At 38.9% G+C, this 22,366-nt stretch overlaps 1 protein-coding gene across 1 annotated transcript; it reads left to right on the plus strand.

Annotated features, from left to right (window-relative positions):
• Window positions 1-1,475: 1,475 nt before the first annotated feature.
• Window positions 1,476-22,275, plus strand: LOC110471010 (fructose-1,6-bisphosphatase isozyme 2). Its single transcript, XM_021531140.2, has 7 exons — window positions 1,476-2,225; window positions 4,896-5,058; window positions 5,965-6,057; window positions 10,723-10,863; window positions 12,042-12,179; window positions 18,229-18,348; window positions 21,466-22,275. Exons 1-7 carry the CDS (start codon window positions 2,053-2,055, stop codon window positions 21,658-21,660), a joined length of 1,023 nt encoding a protein of 340 aa, XP_021386815.1. The 5' UTR covers window positions 1,476-2,052; the 3' UTR covers window positions 21,661-22,275.
• The last annotated feature ends 91 nt before the right edge of the window (window positions 22,276-22,366 follow it).

Genomic DNA, 22,366 nt, shown 5'->3' on the forward strand with positions numbered 1-22,366 from the left:
CTTTTGGACCAGTGTAAAAGATTACTTGGAATCAACAGAATATCTGCATGTGATGTTTTGACAAAAGTTAGAAGTCATAGGCCAACCCTCGCCCCATTTCTTATTTACTAATTTGATTTGGTATGCTCATGGTATTCCAGCTACATAGCAGAGAGATTTTGCACTAAAAGCATTTTAGTACGGGTCAGGCTGACAGCTCCCATGATGATGAAATAATGTGCAGAATGTAATGGTTGTACTTTAAGCCAGCAGGTATTTTTGCATGTATAACTTGAAACTTTCTTTTCTTGATCCTACCAGGTGCTATCCCAAAGCTCCCTACATACACTATTTTGTCTGTTCAAAAGAAGAAAGTCTCCTAACCAGGCAGAATATGCTGTGCCACATTTGTCTTGTGATGTGAACAGTATCCTGTACATTTAACTATATCACTGTAGTAGAAAAGAGAAATCTTCAAGATTTCTTTCTTCTTCAACCATTGCCTTAGACGATGTAGCATAAAACCTGCCTGTTGCTCCATCTGAGCAACTCTGTTCATGAGTCCTTTCTCCACCTTGGAACAGAACTGGAAAAATATCCCCAAAGTTAAGCACATGGGATGGAAGCAGCACTGAACTCTGTCTTTCTGCTTGTGGCTAGTGTTCAGTGCTGTTGGTCTCTAAAACTCTTTCTTGCAGCTGATTTCAAAGTAGAAAACTTTAGCATTCAAATCTTTCTAAAACCCTACAAATAATTCATAGAGGACGAGACACTTCTAGGAAAATCTGAAGAAATGCTTCAGCTGCAGTTCCTATTAACACATTAGGTATATGTTTTGATACTGAATTTTGGTTTTGCCTTCTTGGCAAGTTTTTAGTGTAGTAATTCAGGTTAAAGGAATAACAATGAATCTTAATAAAACTTTTATTCTGTTACTCCAGATTTTCTTGTTTTGCTGGTGGGCTTCGCATATCTTCTACTTTAAAATAAGAGTGCTGCTACTAAGAAAGATGAAGGCTACAACATGTAACAGCATATAGTTTCTATTACTGACTAGTCAGAGTGGGAAGACAGTACTGTAATTAAAATCCATAACTCCAGTGTTTCAGACAGCATGTATCTAACGCAAAATCGAATACATTACTTGGAGAGTTTCTGTCTACCTTCGCATTGGCACCATGTGTTCCTAAGATATTTCTTGTAAGGAATTACTGGCAGCATCATTGCAAATTTGGACATTGCTATATTTACATGGTGCACTACAACATGAAAACCAACATAAAATTTCATTTTGTGAGTTATGCCACTGACACGCTTAAATCAGAGAAGCCTGATTTGTAAATTATTGGAGACATAATTACTTTGTAACTACACAAGCCACAGCTAACCAATACTCATTTATTCAAACACTACAGTATTAGCAACACAGACCAGGAATTAAATCATTAAAATGGAGCTGCAGCAGACCAACTAGCAAAATAAAACACTTTAGGAAATAAATGCATGTCAATATGCACCCCTTCAAAACCCTCCTTCAGGGTGGAGGCCAAAAGAGAGTAAAGAAAGCGGACTTAAAGGGAAGGGAACTTCACTGTCAGAGTCACGGTGCTGTGGGACATGGTGGCACACATGGTTAATGGTGTCTGGTGCTTTAATTTCTGGTGCCCTGTAAACATAGCCTTGGCTATGCTGAACCAATTGCTGAACAGGATCTACAGGAAATCCATTTCCAAGAACATAGCCAGCAAGAGTTTTGCATTATAATCAGTCAGATGTACAGTGAGAATATGTAGCTAGATCTGCACAGAGCTAATTTCAGTGCAGGCGAGCCCAGAGGAGCAGTAGTTGTTCAGCTGTAGTCCTGTCTCAGGATCCTTTCCTGCATCCCAGCGGAGCCATGGAGTGCAGTTATTCTGAGCACTAAATCACATGGTCTCAGAAACATCTTAATAAATTCTGACCAGCAACACAGCCAAACACAGCTTCACCTCAAAATACAACAGCTACCCAGGACCTCAACACAGCAAGAGAGCATCTTGTCCAGCTGAGAAGGAGGCCTGGTACCCCGCAAAAATGACTGACAAAAGCCCCTTTGAGACGGATATGCTGACACTGACACGATTTGTCATGGAGAAGGGACGCCGCGTGAAAGGAGCAACAGGGGAGCTGACGCAGCTGCTCAACTCCATGCTGACTGCCATAAAGGCCATTTCTTCTGCTGTCAGGAAGGCAGGACTAGCCCACATGTGAGTCCTGCCTTGCACTGCTGGGAGGAAGAGGAGGCAGAGAGATGGCTACTGGCATAGCAAGGCTGGGGAGTGGGCAGGGATTCATAAATACCTTGGAAGTGCCTTTTTTAAGCTGAGTAAGGCCAGACCATGGATTATCAAGAGTGGGAAGCAGGAGAGCTTTCTTTCTGGAGCATTTTAATACTGAGTGCAAGATAGACATTTAAACTAACTGCTGTTATATAATATTTTGTTCTAAAAATGTAAGTCAGAACAGAATTTCAATGCAATGCTCACCTTGTTATATCTTGCATTTGTTGATACTAATCTATTTTTACATCTACTGTGAATTTGTTAAAAATCACACCATGATATTTTTAATGGAAAATATTTCACTGTGATATTTTCTGCTAACATCCAAGCCCTCTGCTGAACTGTACAAGTCAGGGCTTGGCTTATCTTGGGAAGCTGATTTTCTGCCTGTCTGCTGTATAAGAAATGCTCTAAAGTAACAGCCCTGAGAGAAACTCCATGCCATACCTGGCTGCATTTCTCTTTCCTTCCTCAAGCAGTATCCCACGTGCAGGGTTACAGGCAGGGAGTCTCAAAAGGCCCTCTATGAAAACCAACAATTTGGCATCTAGTATTTTGCAGATGGAATAAAAAATGGCCTTAGCAAAACTTGGAATGCACTGAGTTGTTCCATATAGACAAGTGCAACAGACATCAGTCTAAGTCTTTTAATGGTGATCTATCTGAAGGAATTCAGAGATAATATGTATTGAAAGAGATTTTTCTGAACATGCCTCAGTATGTATTTACACCTGCATGCATGAAAGAGGCCAGGAATATATTTGTGAAAGAAAGTCAACATTTATTATTTGTTCCAGGATTTGAGGTTTCCTTTCCTCCCACAGAAAGACCAAAATGTATGACCCTAAGTGTTGGGGGAGATTTTGTGCTTCTGTTGATTATTTGATCCAAGTCCTCAATCATCTTGGCAAATAGTTAATTCAATGTCTCAGAACTATTGTCCTCACTTTATAGTGCCTAGAGAGGATAGGAGACATACTCAAAGTGAACCACAGTTTCAGTCTCCTATGCCCTTAGTAAACTATGCTTTGTCTATTTCATTACTAGGTGAAACTGAGCTATTTTTTCTCCCTGACTTAAAGGAAATGTTGCTTTTACATAATTTTTATCTTTATATAGACAACTTCTGAAATAGTTTGTAACAGCAGAGAAACTGATAGGCTAGAGGTGGAATAACCTCCAACAGTAATAACAGTAATCCTTCTTCCTCTTTCAGAAAAAAAAAAAAACAAACCATCCATTACATTAAGGAGCAAATGTTTATTTTTCTGAACAAAAAAGCTTTAGATGTTGTCTCAAAAATTTCTAAAGTATCCAAGCATACAAATTAGTAATTTGCACCATTCAAATTATTGAAACTAACCATGAAATTTCAGGGATTCCCATGGCAAACTTTCAACCACTGTGAAAGTGGCTTGCATCCATCTGCATTTGTGTAGTTAAAGAGCTCTGATTTTTCTACTCCCTCCAAATAGGACGTGTCTTCTTTAATGCTGTGTCTTCTTTAATGAATTTTTGACAAATTTTCAATTAAAAAGTGAAGGAGAACATTTTCCAAGTCATAGACTTGAGCTGTGATTGTGCCTGAAAACACACTAACTGGAGAATAGGTACTTACCATTCCCTGAAAATCATGGTCCTTTTCAAAATCTTAAATTTGGCACACAAAAATAAAATGTCCCAAATACTCAATACTTCTGAAAAGCACAGGCAGCTTTTAGATTTGAGAAAGGTGAAAAACCTACTCCACTCCCAGCTCAGGCCTGCCACTGACTAACATCCTTCCTGGGACTAATTACTTGCTTCTTTTTCCTCCTCCCTTTCCCCCATCTGCCCCTGCCCCATCCACCCTCCCCCCCCCAAAAAAAAAACAAAAAACAAACTTTAATGTCTCTAAATGAATAAAAAAATCTTTTCCCTGGATGCTTTTCATATTTCTAAGACACTCAGAACATGCACATTGGGCCTAAACAGTGCTTCTTCAACTGGAAGTCTCTGAAACATATATACTACTACACTGTGTCCATTAGTATTTTGCTAAAATCGGAATAGGAAAAAGAAGCGTCATCCTAACTCAGCTGAGGATCACCAAATAAAACAGACCTTGATCCTGAGATACAGTTCCACATGGCAAATTCCCCAGGGATGCCTTTAAAGTCTTGATTTGGGGCTGGCGTGGTCTGAGTGAATGTGGGTTAAAGAACCACCATGGTACTCCGAGCAGCTAGTGGCAGAAAATACTGCAGATGCTCACTGCACTTTCTGCTTTCTCAAAACTGCAGCCAACTGCTTCATGGGGCTGCTGAGGAAGCCTGGTACTTATCAGATGGGCTGTAGATTCAGCTTCTGGCCTGGAGAGCATCTACACAGGAGCAAAAGGACCCAACTAAGGCCTCAAAGAGCACAAAGAGCATGCTTTTATTTTCTACAGCAGCAACAGTCTTATAATGCTCCTTAGCTGTTTCATCCAAAGATTATCTAAATGTGTAGGAAGATAAGATGAATGAACAACCTAGACTTGTTATGGTGTTTTTTCCCTAAAAACCTGTAATGTTGGCCTCTTTCGGGTTTCTTGACATTTTTACTGTTCTGTAGGTTTGGTATAGCTGGCACTGTGAACGTGACGGGGGATGAGGTGAAGAAGCTGGATGTATTATCCAACTCCCTGGTGATTAACATGCTCCAGTCCTCCTACAGCACCTGTGTCCTGGTCACAGAGGAGAACAAGGAGGCCATCATCACCCCGAAGGACAAGCGGGTCTGTGCAGCTCGGGGCTTCGGGGGGTTGTCGGCTCAGGCAGCACCAGGTGGCACTCTTGCTTCAAGTATGAGACCTGGCCCCCTAACTCAACCCTTCCCGGGAGAATACAGAAAATTTGCACCATTTCTGTGTTGTTTTGATTAATAACTTTCGAGGGCGGCATGATTTCAACAGCTAAAAGAGATGTGGAGAGTACAATTGTTATTAAAGTTTTGTGAAGCGGGGGGAGAATAATTATTTTTAAGCTTGTTAACACATCCCAAATCCCAGGTGTAAGTGTACTGTTACATTCCCTGACCACCGCTGCGATGGTTTTGGATTACGTTAGTATTTAGCAAGATAAAATGAGATGAGAGGCTGGCAGACTGGGTGTTAAATTACATGTCCAAAGGAAACACCTGACCGCTTCATCAGGCTTCCCCCAGGAGGGGATCCTATTACAACGAGTTACTGTTCATGCTGATGTAACCTGCCCTTCCCCGAAGATTTTTTTCTTTCTGCCTTCTTGCCCTTAAACCTCACAACGCAGCAAAACCCTTTCATTCGCAGCAAAAAGTAGCAGAACAAAACATGTTCGTTCAAGAAAGATACTTGCTCCCAGAGTGAGTCCGTCCTTTTGCTTTTAAACAATTTCTTGGCAGCAGAGGACTGCTCCTCTCTACCATCTATTTGTGCTGTCTGAGCAGAAACGAGTCCTCTCCAATTTCTCTGGCAGGCCCTTGGGGAGTTGGTGCTGTGCTGCAGGGCCAGCTGGGTCAGCAGCGCAGCCTTCTCTGACAAGCTGTATCAGGCACACTTGGAGGGCTAAATGCTGACATAAAAACATGTGAGTTTTCAAGTAAAAGGAAATAATAATGTGAAGCAACGTATCATTAAATGGTTCCCTTGTCACTTCTGTTTTAGGGTAAATATGTGGTGTGCTTTGACCCCCTTGATGGTTCATCCAATATAGACTGCTTGGCACCAATAGGAACAATTTTTGCTATCTACAAAAAGGTAAGAAGAGCAAATCATACATGGCATGATTTACTTGGTGAAATGAAAACATCTTGAGTTCATAACCTTGCCTAGTTTCTTTCCATGGTCCATTATGTGCCTCTGCGCAAAAGGGGAGCCTTAGAAAGAGTAGATGAGCACTTGATATTCACGCGTGCTAAAATGCTGCCTGAATTCACAGGAAGGGGACACCCAGCCCCGTGAAATTGTTAGGTGAAAGCACTTCCTTCCTCCACACACAAAGGCACTTAACTACAAGGATCTCACCCCCAGGGCAGCTGGTTATCTCCTTCAGTGATGCTGGGGGCTCAGCTAGGTGAGTATTTGTCCTCCTGGGCACTCTGCGGGGCTGGCAGCCCTGGACCGTGCCGTGTGGGCTCTCAGCGCCAGCTGCTGTGCCCCTCATGGATGGGAGTCCGTGAGGATGGAGATGCTGGGGGCTGGAGGAAGCAATCCTACATTCATGGGGCCCGGTGCATGTCTGCTCCCGTGGGGCTACACAGAGCAGCAGCTGCGCAGGCAATTACAAACACCGAGAGTTACAGTCATGCCAAGTCTTGTGATTTGTGTGCTAATCTCCCAGCAGTTGGTGCTTTTTCCAAAGCCTGAGCTCACGGTCATATGACTGTGGGAGACCCTCAGCCATCGCTATTGTGAAATAACAGTTTACAGCACTTGTGACTTCAAAGAAGTTTTTGCAGACTCAGATGTTACACTTCAAGGAAATGAAGATATTTTTTTCAAGTCTCTCACTTTTTACCTCATAATTTTCATCTGGCTAGTCCTTGGGTTTTACATCTCTTGTAGGTAATACAATAGTCATCACTGTTGAGAACATGAATCTACTAGTGAATCAAATAGTTATGGCACAACCTCAGAGGGCTGTGGCACAAGCCAAGTCCTGGAATTTGGCTGTCTGCACTGTTACCCACACAACGGATGCTGTGCAGGCCAGACAACACTGAGATGGTGCCTGGGTATGATTTTTTTACTGGACCACCTCCAATACCATGCAGTATCTTGCTTTTTGCAGTGAAAAGAGCTTGTCTGTGCTGATGAAATCTATGAAATGTGCCCCTATGTTAAGCAGAGAGACCTCCACCCTTTTCAGTTATCTTACCAAATATACCCTAAATGACAACAGCATCTCCCAATATTTGCAGTAGACAATAGCATTTTCCTGTGAAATTATTAAATAAGAAGTGCTTTATTGATTGTTATTAAAGGGTAGTATGAAAGAATAAAAGTGAGATGTTTATTCCAGTTGATAAGTATCCCTTAAGAAAGAGAACATTATTTTAGGCCTTTTAAGATTCATTAATAACATTTTTGAAAAGGTAGAACCATTGTGATTCCAAAGGATGAACCTTAGCATCTACCAGTTCTGATATGAGCTCTTGACTGATTTTCTGACCAAGTCTCACCTTAACTTTAATTCCAAAGGCACACTCTCCAAAGCAGAAACATTTGGCTTATTTTTGGAAAAAACCAAAACAGATAATAAGCACTCTTACAGAAAGGCCAGACTTGGACAATACATTTCAATCCTGAAAACAGTTGTCTGCTCCCAATCCAGAGCCTCCACCACAGTGGGAGGAACCATTTCATCATGTCAGAAAAGCACTCTATCAGTTTCTTAGAAAAACCCATAAGGAAATAAATGCTATCTCATCTTATTTAATTTTCCACCTGGCCTTTGCTTTCTGAGACCAGGGTGGTGCAGTTGAAAATCAGAAACACCAGAAAAGGGGGGCTGAGGCAGGAGCCTTGCTGAATCAGCAGGGGATTGGACAGCTGCTGCCACTGAGAGACTCAATTACCAAAATGTCTAAGATGTGGTGGCAATTAATGCTTTTTACTTGGGTTCTTCCCTGGTTTTCATGCCACTGAGCTAAATCTACAATCCTTAAGTCATACTGCACAAATATGCTATGAAACTCTCTTGCTTTGTTTCATTTTGTTTTAATTTGTAACTTTGCCCAACACCTCTGATGGATTTTATTTGCTACCCTTCATGGACAATGCCCTCCCCTTCATGTAGTCCCTCACAGAGAAGGTGTAAGAATTCAGTAAAAACACAAAGGCTACTCATGAAACATATGATTCAAATGGAGACCTGGAAATCAAGTCATTTTAGTGCTGCTCCCAGTGTTGATGAGAATTCCCTCATGTGATGTCAGGCAAATCACAAACACAAAAAAATTCAAACTCAGATATCACCTGAGTGTACCCCTATAGCCAAATTCTGCAGCCTTTGTTTCACCAGCCTCACACCAATTATGAGTTATAGTGACAGAGTCACTGTAAGTCATAGTCCATCTATCTATTTTATTGTTTTGCATAAAGTCTCTAAAGGTATTTCACTACCACCATCATAGTCAAAATATAATGGACAGGAAATCCATCTGTGCATGAGAGAAAAGAGAAAATAGCAATTTCAGAGTGTACTGCCCAGCTTAATTCTCTGGTTTGTTTAACAGAACATGGTACTTGGCAGGACAAAACTCCTGCAATCCTAACATTGAAGCATCAGCTGATCTGTAGCTTTTTCACATTTTAACTAGCTCTGCAAAATCTTTTATCTTTTCTTCTTCTTTTTGGAAGCTAGCTCTTGGAAACACAGTTGTGAATAAGGATGAAAAAACAAGTGAACTCAGCCCAACTGACTATATACCTTGAGGGAAGAGTTCCTCTGCTTTTTTAAGAATAGTCAACAAAAATATAGTTTCTCAGTCATATAAACATAGAAAATGCATTTAAGAAATAGGACTGAAAGCTTCATCTCAGAAAAAATATATTTTAAAACAATATCATAAATAACCCAAATACAAACGTGTTGTATATATACTGTATTTTAGAAAACAAACCATTTTGCTCTATACTATATAAAGAAAAAAATTTTTTTTCTTTAATGAGAAGAGCATGCAAAAAGCTATGACAACCATAATAGGCTTGAAACTAACTGCCTAAATGAATGTTTAATTCAGCATTTGATGCTGAAATAATTAGTCTGCTATAGACAGCCATTGCTTTTAATGGTGCGATGTATGTACCATAGGGGTATATTTTCCAAAGAGATGAAGCTGCAAGGATTGTTCTGCAAAGTATTAGCTACTATTAGTCAATTTTCAAAGCTCTGAAACATGCAAACAGAAGTTTAAACTAGTTTTCCTTCATTATCTGCATTATAAACTCCCAGAATAAGCAGCTTGACATAGTTTCAATGGACTGAATACCATGTATATTTGTACATGCTATATTTCATTTCCCATGATGAGCTGGTTGTCAACTGGATTTTTATTTCCACAGAAGGACTTGGCAAAATAGTAATATAAGGACTTGAGCAAAATGTTAAAAACTGTAAGTGAAGTGACTTAAGTAATGAAGTCTCTCAGCTGAAAATTAAAACAATTTGATGTGAAATTACTATCTTTGTGTACCAAGAAAGGTGTTGTTTTGGTGTCCCACATCTCAGTTTTCTTCAAGGTGTTGACAAACAACGTTGAATGGGAACTAAAACCCTGATGGGCAAATATTTTATTTTCTACACAACACAGTCTTCATGGATTTAAATTTTTTTAACCAGATATTCAGGGCTAGACCTGCTGTTTCTATTTAGCTGCAACTCAGGCTAAGTGAGCCTGTGCAATCATTGAGAAACTGAGTTGGGAACAATAAAATATTAAGCCAGGGCCTGAAGAAAGGGGGAGTGTTTCATTTCAATTCCCCATAGACCACCATCAAAACTTCTATAAAAGACCCACCACAACTGATGGACTTTTAAGAAAGCATAAATATCAAGGAATCCCTACCCATTTTGTAGTATCAGGAGATAAAGGCTGCAACCAGCCTTCCCAAGTACTGTTGGCTGCTCTCCTTACCCACCCCATCAGAAAAACTCTTGTAAGCCATAGCTGAGGCACAGCCCTAAAGCTGACTGGAAATATTTGTACCTTGTCTCCTTGGGCTGCTGCTGATCCATGATAAGCAAAGTGCCAAATCAAAATATAAGTGTCAGAAATTGATCAAAAGCATGAGGTAAAATGCCACCTGAATGTTCTATGTAGAGTTACAGATGAGTACCTGCACACATGCACATTTTACATAACCAAACACATTTGTTATTTTGTATATAATATGGTGAGCATTGGTATATAATAGATGAGCATTTATATCCCTCCAGTTATGCATCCCTTCACTAGAAGAGACCAATGTAAAAACTTGTTTCCATCATATGTACTATGGAAGCATTTTTTCTGTAATGTTAATGACAGCATTTATCTATCAGATATTCCCTCTGAGGGGTGTCAATATGACAGCTTATGTTACATTTACAGAAAATTAGTATCTCTGCTCTGTCTCAGTTTTCTGATGATCCTCAGTTAATAGCTGGGAATATAATGCTAAGGGATCAGCTTTGTGGCATGTATCATATTGATTGCGTGACATGTATAAAATAACAAACTCACAACATCCTCCCTCAGCATGTGTATGTACCTGTACCAAACTTGCCCTGAACAAGGGGGGTGTAACAATCTCTTGTTTTTAAGTTTCAAACGCCTGCATAGACAGAAAAAGGAAATCTGTCATACGTTGTTGTTGAAGTGTTGTTTTTATTGTTCATTATCAGAATTTAACCTTTGGTTCAATGGTAATTTTTCTCAGGAAACAGATGATGAGCCCTCTGAAAAAGATGCTTTACAGCCCGGACGCAATATTGTTGCTGCAGGCTATGCCCTGTACGGTAGTGCTACGCTGGTTGCCCTCTCCACAGGGCAAGGAGTGGACTGCTTCATGCTGGATCCGGTACAGTCATGGTTTTAATCACATTGCCACTGTCTTTTAGGGCTCTCTGTGCTTGATTGTACTTATTTTTTTAATCCTTGTCTCTGTCATTTATCCCCTTTATACAATTATTTTTTCCACGTTCTGGAGCATCCCACCTACTCTTTACAAGTATGTAATAATATATGAGATTGCAATACCTGCTTGGTTTTTTCCTACTCAATAGAAGTGAAATTGACTTAAATTCTCAGTTAAGTGTTTGAAAACCTCTTCATTCAAACCAACACTTAAGAAAATTTAATTTGTGTCTTTATATTCACTTAAAGGAATCTGTGTTTATTTTATTCTTGATTTTTCTGTCTCAGTAAGAACATCAGCATGTTCACTGTTTAGCCTGAGGCAAGGACCATTTTTTTGATAGCTTGAGGCAAGTGATGTTTCATTTCCTGAGTGTAGTAGTTTTATGGCTGTCACCTAAGCTGCATACCCAAAAATTTGCAAAAGCACAACAATGCCTGTGCAATTGAACATGTGCCACTCTACAGTGCCCAGGAACACAGTGAGTGTTACTGTGGGAATGCAAGAAGATCATTCATTTGTAAAACCAGAATCAAATATGGGAAATAACATAGTTATTATTATTGTTTTATGGGTTTTTTTAAGTAAAAGGATGGATTATTACCAAAACTTCTTGTAATGTTTATAAATAATATCATTCCAAGTGGAAAGAAGTGGGAGGTGAACTGCTCTGCCTGAGACAGAGAAAGAGAAGGTGAAATTTGAAATCAAACTGCAGACAGCAACACATGGGTGTAGCTGACCACATTCACATTAAGTTATTACACAAGACAGGCAAAGAGAGTCCAAAAATCAGAAGGCAGTGTCATTTCTTAATTTGCAGTCTTATGATTTGAAGACAGAGATTCATGATCCATCTGCTTTCTGGGCTGATTGGTGTTCTTTTGATACTCTATTTCAATAGGGTTTTGTTTATAGTACCGACTCAACAGGTTTTCATTAATTTAATGTAAATTCTCTGCTTTCTGCTCTTTTTGAAATATTGTCAGTTTATACACTAGATTGGTACTGAAAGGATCAAGCTGTGCTAGCATTTCTGCCATGGCTAGTGTGACCACTGTTAAAGAAATTCAACAAAGTTTTCTGCTGCCTGCTAATACCTCATTTATCCTGTCCTGCAGGGTCTTGGTGAATTTATTTTGGTGGACAGAGATGTTAAAATCAAAAAGAAGGGGAAGGTATACAGTCTCAATGAAGGGTATGCAAAGTATTTTGATCCTGCAATGACAGAATATTTGCAAAAGAAAAAATTCCCTGAGGTAAGAAAATATTAGCACTATACCCAATGTACCATGCACTGGCAAGCACTGCATTCCATGCAGTCCTGGCTGATGGAAAACTATTTGAAGGTCTTCCTGAGTTCAGACCCATGTGACCCTTTCATACCAGCTGGTCCATTTTGGATATGCATGTAATGGAGCGGGTTTTTTGGCATCCTGACATCTTTTTTAACTTAGACTTTGGTAAATAAAGTCATAGCTTGTTTGTGTAAAGTGCCCAAGAACTAGATCTTTCAACAAAACTCTGGAAATGTGCATGTCAAATTTAGGGATACCCTCATTTTCCAGCTTTATCTGAATGTGCAGTTCAGTAATGTGTGCAGCTGGGCATTCAGGGCTACGTTCCATGTGCTGCCCAGAAGGTGTTTGCAGGAATCTGGGTGGCATCACCTTCTCCTTCTTGTACCTTCTTGCATCTGAAAAATGCAGTATCATTCTTGTACAGTCTACTTGCATCATATGGAGCATGAACCATCCTGTAGGCTGAGGAGAAAACCTAAACAAATGGTGTGAGGCACAAATGCACTATATTTGGTGGTTAAAAGAGAGATACCCTGTGTCTGATGAACTTTCTTGCTGAAAGACATCCCATGTCTGATGAACTTCCTTGGACAAATACAGTTTGATATTAATTTATCAATGCTAGGAGGACAGGACACAAGCTCTCAATGAGGAAAGCTGGAAGTTCTGTAGAAAGTGTGTCTGTGAAGAGTAGTTCATAATGAAATATGGTGATGTGGATTAACTCAGGATTTAAATTGGTCAGGAAGCTGTTTTTAAAGCTCTTCCTCCTATCAAAAAACGGTCATTATTTTTAAGCTATTAGTTGTCAAGGATACTTGTAATATGGTTTGTATTAAATAAATGGATTCAGTAAAAACCTCAGGATGCAGTAAAAGGGAAATATAATGAGTAAGCATTTACACTATGATAAGTCCCATGATAAGCTCCTCCTTCTGAGCTAAATCTAGATTTACTGTATCAGCTATAGCTGCAAGACTACTGACTAAATATCAAACCCTCCTTTTCATATTACCCAGACTGTAGCTACAGAAAGTCTAACATCACAGCATTCTAAATATATTAACTTTGAATATTTGAGATTTTTTTGAGGCTCCAAAGTCTGCATTCAGTTCATCTGTGAGAGAAACAGAAACCCACAACACAACTTTCTTACTTCCTGAAACCTAATCCAGCTGGGAAAGTGAAGAACATCTGTGCTTCTCATTCTGCTGGTGTGATACCAGGCCACATATTCAATACAATGCACTAAGACTGGATTTATTAATTTGTGTTTTTGCAAACCACCAAAGTGTTGTTTAAAGTAAAGTTCTTAAACAAATGCATCAACCCCAGGCAACTAGAAAAAGACTGAAGATATTTCAAACTCTGTGGAAAGACCAGACAGAGGCATTTCCCCACAGAATCAATGAGGACAGCTCTATCATGTGACTTACTAAATCATAAAGTTAGTATGTACCAGAAAAAACTCATTTGCAAACACTATTTTATCTCAAATCTGTGCATCATTTGATGAAAACCTATTGAAATTGTTCGTCTAATGCAACAGAAGTTGGCAGATATTTTTGTTGCTTTAAAGCAAGCAGTACAGAAGTGCATGGGTTATTTGGGACACAGGAAATCTTCTTAGTTGTGCTGAACAGTCACATTTTTTGCTGCTCTGAGATGTGCAGTTGTCAGCATGAGAAGAGCAGAGGCACAAATGTTATGGCCACAAAGCACAAGGAAGTGCACCACCTATCTAAATAAAGCTTGTTATGAACCTGAGTTTTGGAAATAGCAAAACTCAGTTCCTTGATTTGGAAAGGACGTTAGAGTTGCATATAGGGGAGGACTAGACAGAAAAGGTTTTACCACTTCTCTGTAGCAGGAAATGTGCTTCCTGGCCTCATCTGTAAGGCTGCCCAGCTGCGGCCACATTGGTGATGTTCCTAACTTCCCTACAGGAGCCAGGTGGAGATTTTCACAGTGTCAGTCTCTGTTCCCTTCTCTCCAGCATGCAGAAGGGTACTGAGGCTGTCTGCTGAATATCCTGTGCCTGTGACCTGAGGAGAAACTGACGTATGGGCATGCTGGAACACCTTGTTCAGGAAGATCGTTCACCCTATACTCTTCTGGCTGCTAAAAGCCAAGAGGCATCAATTTTAGCTATTTGTCACTTTTTTGCATTTTTCTTCCTTAGATTTTACCTCTATTAATTCCTTTCTGTGGTTTTAGGTCAACATGCTGTTCAGATGACTCTCTGACATTGCCATGAAAAACTGAAAAGTTAAAAATATAACAGGGAAAAGTGCAGTGTTTTCCACAACATGTCCTATGTTCTATATAATTGTCATTAGCAACAAAACACTAAAACTCAACCATTTATGAGTAGAAGAGAGATTTCCCCTTGTTATCTAACAGCAGTGTCCCAGATCAGACAGTTCAGACTACAAAACTGCATTGACCCTCAAATTTTCTTGCGGATCACCATTTGCCTAAGGCATAAATTTGGAATGAAAACACTAGAAAAATGCTGATGTTCTGCAGACCAGACCTAAGCCTCCTACTACTATCATGCAGTGGGAAACATATCTCTAACCACATCTCTTCTGGTATGAAAGTGAAGCTGATTTTTTATTAAGCATGACAAAATCACACTGCTGCTTAAGCAGTTTGAAGAGCAAGCTCCTGTTTGCAAAGTTGTCTGTAATTTAACATGTTTACTCCAGTCTGCAATGCTTAGTGGCTGCTGCTGGGCCAGAAATCCTCTCTGCACAAATTTTACTATAACTCCTCCCCAAAATGGGTTCTTCCTCCCATAATGGCTGCAAGACCCTAGCTTCTCTCTGGCACTGGAAGAATTTTAAATACTCCGTGGACATTGTCACACTTTGCTATGACACCTACTTTTATCTTTGTTTCCTACAGTCAGGCACAAGAGAAGCTGAGTCTCATCACAGCTTGCGGATGATGAGAGCTATGCAATTGAGACTCCCTGGTTAAGAATTTGTCTCAGCAATGTCATTAAAAACTCGCCCTCAGCAGCATATTTCAGTATGAAGCATTCTTCTGTCACCTAGCCAAGCTGTGTCCAAGTGATACAAAAAAGCGAGTAAAACCACTATTCTTTTCTCACTGCATCTGTATGTTGAGTAAGGAATGCAGGATGTTGCTGTTGTAGCCTGTAGAAAAATATTTCTTTCCCCACTCCCACCTCCTAGTAATCATATTTATATAAGAAAAACCTGGTCTTGTTCTGCTGTGGAAGAAGAGGGCTGTCAAAAAACAGTAGAAGAAAGAAATGAAATTTTTACTACTATCAGAATTTGAATTTTAAAAAAATCACAGGACTTATCCGTTATGAATAATTTTTGTTCCTTTGAGTCAAACAAAAAAAGAAAAGCAGAAGAAGGGGTAAAAAAAGAGTAGCTACAAATTTACTCAACATGGATGCTGACCAAGGGAACATGAAGGTTCTCGAGCTCTTTCATTGTCATTAACTAAACAATCAGAAATGCTTACTGAGCAAACACAGAGCTTGGCATTACTGAGAATGTGGGATGAACCTGTCTAGCATTCATGCTCTATTATTTTGTTTGAGAAGAATGCCTGGGCAATATGCCAATATGCATGCAACTTACTAACTTTCTTGTTGGTAAAAGAATGCATGAGCAACAAAACTGGAGAAACAAGAAATAACAGTTCACTAACTAAAATGAGTATTATTTCTTCCCATGCAGACAGCTATATGCTAAGGGAAGTAAAAATTTTATTTCAGTATGCAGTTCCACTGATAACCTTATCAGAAGGGAGGAACTTATCTGTATTTTTCTCAGCACAGTCTCAGCATTGTGTCTCTAGCTGGTGAATACCTATCCGAGTAAGAAGCAATTAAAATTGTCAGTGGCATCTCATGATTTTAGAATATCCTGAGTTAGAAGGGAACCCACAAAGCATCCTTCGCATAACACGGTCCATGTACACACAAATTATGTAAATAATCTGCCTGTGAATAGGAAATCTGTCAGGTGATGTGTAGACAGGTGGCTCATCTGTGCAGCTCATGGTCACTAAATTTCATACCTGTGGTTTACAGAGTCCTTATTTGACAATACCATAGAAGCACCTTAGCAGTCTGGTTCAGGGGCTGCTTGTTAATATGTTATGACTTTTCTTAGTGTTCAACAAATTGTTCTTAAGACTCAGTTGATCACCTTTTAAAACCACAAAAAAAAAAAAAATCCTTCTTTTGATTGCATTTTTAAACGTTATTTCTTTAACTGAAAACTCACAATTGTCTCTCTATAATACCTGTAAAGGTGTTTGGTTTTTCCTGGTGTCAGACTTTTACAATTGCAAAGGCATGAGTACAAACAGCTGTGAGATGGAGAAGCTATCATCTGAAGCCTAAATATGCAATTATTTGGGCATAAGCCATGAAAAAAAAGGGAACAAATACTTAAAAGCTTTGTTCATTTGTGCCTACAATTAATAGGACCAGATTTAAACAAAACTAAATGCAAAAGCTCTAGGCTGTGTCTTATCCATCAGTCTTTCATAGTTTGCATTGTTTTCTTCTGAATTTTTCATAGTGCTTCTAATGTGTGCAACATGAATCATAAAAAACAGCATATGTAGGGTAGACCAAGGGTTATTACATAGCCTGGAATAGGTCTCTTTTCTGATTTTATTACCAGCTATATCAAAAATCCAGGTCTTATGTTTAGCAGCATAGAACTTAACTTCCTAGTGTTCTGTTGCTTTATAATGTGTAATTTCATGAGAATTTTTCCATTTTAATAGAGAGTAATTATCAATTCTTCACAGTCACATTGGACAATTTGAAAAAATTATTCAAAATAAAATTACATTTTTCACTATTTTTCTTCCAGTTGTGGATTTTTTTCCCCAGCCAACCTTACGATTTTGCTGGGAAAGATGACTAAATTGTGGTGTCTGAAGGTGTTGGATCTGGCATTGCTGAACAATGTAGTAGATTTCTATATGTAGTATCAGTACAGGATGAGCTTTGTAGAAAGTGCTAAGATCTTTTGTTAGGAAACTGATCCAGACAGAAAAAACCCTTCTGAGATGTTTTCAGACTTTCAGCATTGTAATGCAAAGCATGTATGTGTATTAAATATTCATGAAGTTTAGTCTCTAGTAATGATCTGGGAAGATGAAAATTCCTCCTCAGCTTGATTGAAGACAGACTGAGAGATGTGAAACAATCAGCAAAATTATTTTCTTAAAAAGCTTTCCTTCAGTTTACATTTGTATATTGTGTGTCCGCTTTGTAAATGTATTGTGACGTTAAATTTCTTGAATGGAGCTTATTTGGTCTACTGTATGTACTTCAATTTGTTCAAGACACCTTGCTTGTCTTCTATATCTCCTACCTACCCATTTCTATGACCAGCAGACCTGAGACTGAAATGATTGTTTGATTGCTCTTGTTAAAATGGCCTGTCCTTCAACAACAACAACTTCTAAGCTGAGAGGAAAATTACATTCATTAATAAGTCGCGATCTCCCAAACTAACCTGCTGAATGAATGCTATGACCAATTGCACAATTTCACCACCTGACAAATAAGCTAGAAGATAAAGGTTGGAGTCCTCTTGGACCCCTCTGGACATGTAGAGGAGTGACACCACCCTTCATGCTCTGGCTTAGGAAGCAGTGAAAGATCAATATCAAATGGTTTTGAACTTGTTCTGATAAGGTGAAGATGTTTTCAGTCCCTTGGATTTTTCAGGCTGGGGTTTGATTCCAAATTTTGCCCCTAAATTACAGGTATTCTGGTTTGCATACTGTGAATGCAGGTCTTTAAAACTCTTATCTTTGAGCCCTGTAGACAATCACATCTTACTGATGAGCTTAGGACTGATTTCAGGGTTTGCAGTATCTATAAGCAGTCATTGACTTAAGTAGCTTTGATTCCTGTTTCATAGCAAAATGGCACTTTGCCATGTTGCTAGTTGTCTAGCCTGATAAATATCGTGCTTTGCTCCATGTTTTCCAGGATGGCAGTTCCCCATACGGTGCCAGGTATGTGGGCTCCATGGTCGCTGATGTTCACCGCACTTTGATGTACGGTGGGATCTTCATGTATCCTGCTAATCAGAAGAGTCCTAAAGGAAAGGTATGTAATTTGAATTCCTTTCTGGTGAACTTTGCCATCCTAATACCTCTGGTATTACCAGAGCAATAGTTTAGATAAATAAATAAATAATAATGTTCCACTTTGGAAAAAAATATTAATGAAAAAATAATGGTCAGCAATTGAATTTAGGAAAGAAATTTAGGCAATTGTCTATTTAGGCCAGAAATCTTCCTCTGTGTTTTTATATTATGAAATATTCAAGTGGTTTTCACTGCAAAAGACTTAATGATTTTTCTAAATGTAATATTTCAGTATCAAAGAAACCCATTGAGGCACTGTGCATGGCTGGCAGATACAACATGGATCTAAGGAAAACCTCTGCACTTTAAACGGGGAACAAGAGTTATCCCACAAGCTGGTGGGATATGCTGAGCCCCAGAAAGGGTTTTTTCCAATGCTAGAAAAAATGTTTTTCCTACCTTATGTTTCCCAAGGACACTGGGCTTATATCACCAGCTTTGCAAACTCAGGCTTCTACTACCTGATCAGAAAAAGTGATTACAGTGGAACATGGGCTTCATGAAGTATTTTAGGAAAATATAAGTTCCCATTTGGACACTGGTACAAAATGCACTGTGACAATGCAGTGCAATGCAATGCAGTGAGTCTTTGAAAGTGATGGACCATGGACCATTGTGAACCTCAACTTCTCTTCTGCAATATCAAATACCCTTATTATCAACTTTCTAAACAAATATGTTTTAAGAGACCTAGTCATACATCTGTGGACCAGCAGTAACCTGCAGGTCATCCCTAGGAAATCATTGGCTCAGTACATAATAGGTTGGACATGGTGCTCTGACTCCAAGAATACATTCTTTCCTGATCTACACCATACTTAACACCTTCTATTTAAATGTTTTTGTAGCCATGGCTAGTACATGAAGGAATCTGCCCCGTCTCCCACACTGGTCTCAGAATATTCCAATATGTACAGTCTTTAGGGAGAGAGGACTACTGGTTTCATCATGGTGATCTTGTATTTACCAAAATGCCAGCAGATCCAAATGGTCTTCAAAGCAAAAACAGGGTAATAATTATCTTCAACATATACAGCAAAAAATGTCTGTATGTTTGTCCAGTCAAAAATTACTTAAATTTTTGAATTACCATCCCATGGAAAAATACCACCCAAAAAGCTCTCACTAAATGATGTGGATCTGTTTGTACAAACTAGAAAGGGACAAAAAGGAATTTGCTGTGTGAGAAAAATTGGATTTGCTGACTGGCCTCTTCAAATGAAACTTTTTGTTTTGAAATCTCTATTAAACCATTGTTGAAAGGAGAGAATGAAAAACAGGACAAAAGTACAAAGGAAAAAATACTTACATAATTTTAAAGAAATAAAGGTTTCCATAGATCTAACCCACATTTATTATTGGATTGCTCTGGCTTGAACTGCTAAGTAAATGGAGTAATAGAAGAAGTAAAACATACTATCATTAAAAATAAGTTTTCTTTCCATCTCAGAGTGCAGATGTATATAGTTGTTTTCACATATATATTTTCTTACTGGAAAAATAATACTCTTGTGGCAAGTCCCCTGATCATCTTTCCTTGCAAAGACAGTCTGTGCACTAGGTTAGAGAGATGAAGAGAATCAAGTGTCACTGGAATTGATCTAAAGGAACTGATCAAAATCTTTAGAGTAAATGTGAATTACATGAATGTAGGTCCTAAAATGTATACAGATCCTTGCTTAAGTTGAAGAAAGAAAACTAAATGCTCAATAAACAGTACAGGACAAGACAACAAATAAATATTTTCAAATTATATATTTTGAATAATATTTTTATAAACTTAAGGCTGATAGTTCTCTATTAGGTGAAAATGTTACACCTATCTGAAGACAGAGCCCATCTGAAGATTCCTAAGTGCAGTTGCACTGCTACCTGATGAAAAACTGCTTTCCTCAAGTTGCATAGTCATAGCTCAGCAACAAGAAACTTGAAATGTGGTTCCATGGTGATACCACTGCTGTGTGCTGGCTCATGAGCTTCCAGAATTGGACCAAGCAATAGGGAAAAGAGTGAAAGATACTGGTCCTATGTTGCCTCAGAGATGGAGTCCTTGTACCAGAAGTAGCACTTCAGTGGGCTTTAAAGACAAGAAAGAAGGTAATACAGTGCTATTTAAGTTGTTTTATATCATGGTTTTATTAAGGTGTGCTAAAGGCATGATGGATAGTGAAGTCCTGTGCTCAATCAATTTCTCTGCTTCTATATACCGTAGCATTCCACACTTCTGTTTTCCCAGAAGGCTTTTCCTCTTTTGTACGTGTCAAGAGTCCTTAAACAAAATATGTGCTAATATTGTTGTACATGAGCATTTCAGATAAACCTACTGAAATAATATTTGTTCAGAACTGACCAGCTATTGTCGCTGTTCATTTAAACACAGAAACTTTTGGCATATGCCCTAAGAATATTTGCATTCCACCAGAACACACACACCCCAAGAGGTAATATTAAAAAAAAAAGTAAACAGATATCAGGGTCCAAACCAAAAGGGAACTTTTGCCCTTAATAAATAGCTGCAGCCCCTTCTGAAGCCACCATCCGGATAAGTTCAGGCCACTAGTATCTACCTGCATTTCTGAAAAGAAGCGATAAAATCCTGAAATTTGAAACTGGGAGCATCAAGTTTCAAACTCCAAAATATCCTGACTAAACATAACATGATTATCCCAAACTCTGAGTTAACACATGAAGACTCCATATGAGAAGATGTTTTGGCTTTTCCTTCCCAGTACTGTTAGCTTAGCCAGCTTAACTGTTTTGCTGATGCCTGTGGGACACCCACTTTTGAGATTTTTTAGAAAATACAGCTTCACTGGTACTGCATCTCCATGTCAGCTTGGAAATTATAGTGGTCATGCCTGGATGTAAGGTTGGTGCACTGTTCCTCCAAGCAGAAAGCCTTAGAAAGGGTGAGAAGAAGAGAGGGAAGGAAGGGCTCTCTGAAAGACATTGCTACTTAGGTCAATTGAAGTTTGGTACAGTATTTTCTAAAATCACAAAAGGAATGCTAAGTTTTAGCAAATCCTTTGATATAATTTCCCCCAAAGGCAATCAAGTGTTTCCTCTTTCTTTCTAGCTCCGACTTCTCTATGAATGCAACCCTATGGCTTTCATCATCGAGCAGGCAGGTGGGATGGCAACTACAGGGACTGAAGCAGTGCTGGATGTGAAACCCGAGAATATTCACCAGAGAGTTCCTCTTATACTTGGCTCTCCAGACGATGTGCAAGAATACCTTGCTTGTGTACAGAAACACCAGAAGAGCAGCTAAAGACTTTCCACATCAGATCTGGCTTGTCCATTTTCAGTCTCCAAGAAAAGTTTTACCTGTCAAAATACTGGATTCTGGCATTTACCACCAATCTCTCAGTGAAAGCCCCAGTTCACAAGAGCAGAAAAAATAGTGAGATTTTGTTTCTCCTTGCAGGCAAGTGTAAAAATCCTTTAATTCTGATTTATTCAGGGCAGTGCAGAGACAGAGTCATGATAATCAGGAACTACTCACTTTATATATTAACAAAAGGAAGTGAGTTTAGTCAGTATCCTCATTTCACCTGAAATTTTATATCTAACATAACATGGATGGCATAATTTGTGACAGGACTTCTGCATCAATATTTGCAATGTCATTATCTGGATTTTCTATCAGAGACTTTCTTACAGATGCTTTTTATCTTGACAGCCCTAAGAAAAGCAGAAATCTAATGCTGTCTGAAACAATAATTTTAAGCTGCAAATTATATATATTTTGGGTAATTAATAGAGATTAAAAGGTTGCAGTGTTGCCAGGGTATTTAATTTATCATAAGAATAGGAAATGTCATGTGTTATTTACACATACCTTTCTAAGCACAAATTACAATAAACCATGGATGTAACACCCAAATCATTCCTATTCTGCTGATCCATTGTCCGCTGCAAGAGGATACAAAGACACTGTTATACCTCTATTTTCTCTTAGTTTGAAAGGTTCTTAT

Source organism: Lonchura striata, chromosome Z (genome assembly GCF_046129695.1).
Source record: "Lonchura striata isolate bLonStr1 chromosome Z, bLonStr1.mat, whole genome shotgun sequence".
In the NCBI taxonomy this organism is placed as follows: domain Eukaryota; kingdom Metazoa; phylum Chordata; class Aves; order Passeriformes; family Estrildidae; genus Lonchura; species Lonchura striata.

Excerpts from the sequence above, each read along its gene's own strand:
- LOC110471010 (XM_021531140.2), top strand. The coding sequence starts at position 2,053 with ATGACTGACAAAAGCCCCTTTGAGACGGATATGCTGACACTGACACGA. Across the intron at positions 2,226-4,895 it reads AAGGCAGGACTAGCCCACAT|GTTTGGTATAGCTGGCACTG; the intron begins GTGAGTCCTGCC and ends ACTGTTCTGTAG. Across the intron at positions 12,180-18,228 it reads AAAAGAAAAAATTCCCTGAG|GATGGCAGTTCCCCATACGG; the intron begins GTAAGAAAATAT and ends CATGTTTTCCAG.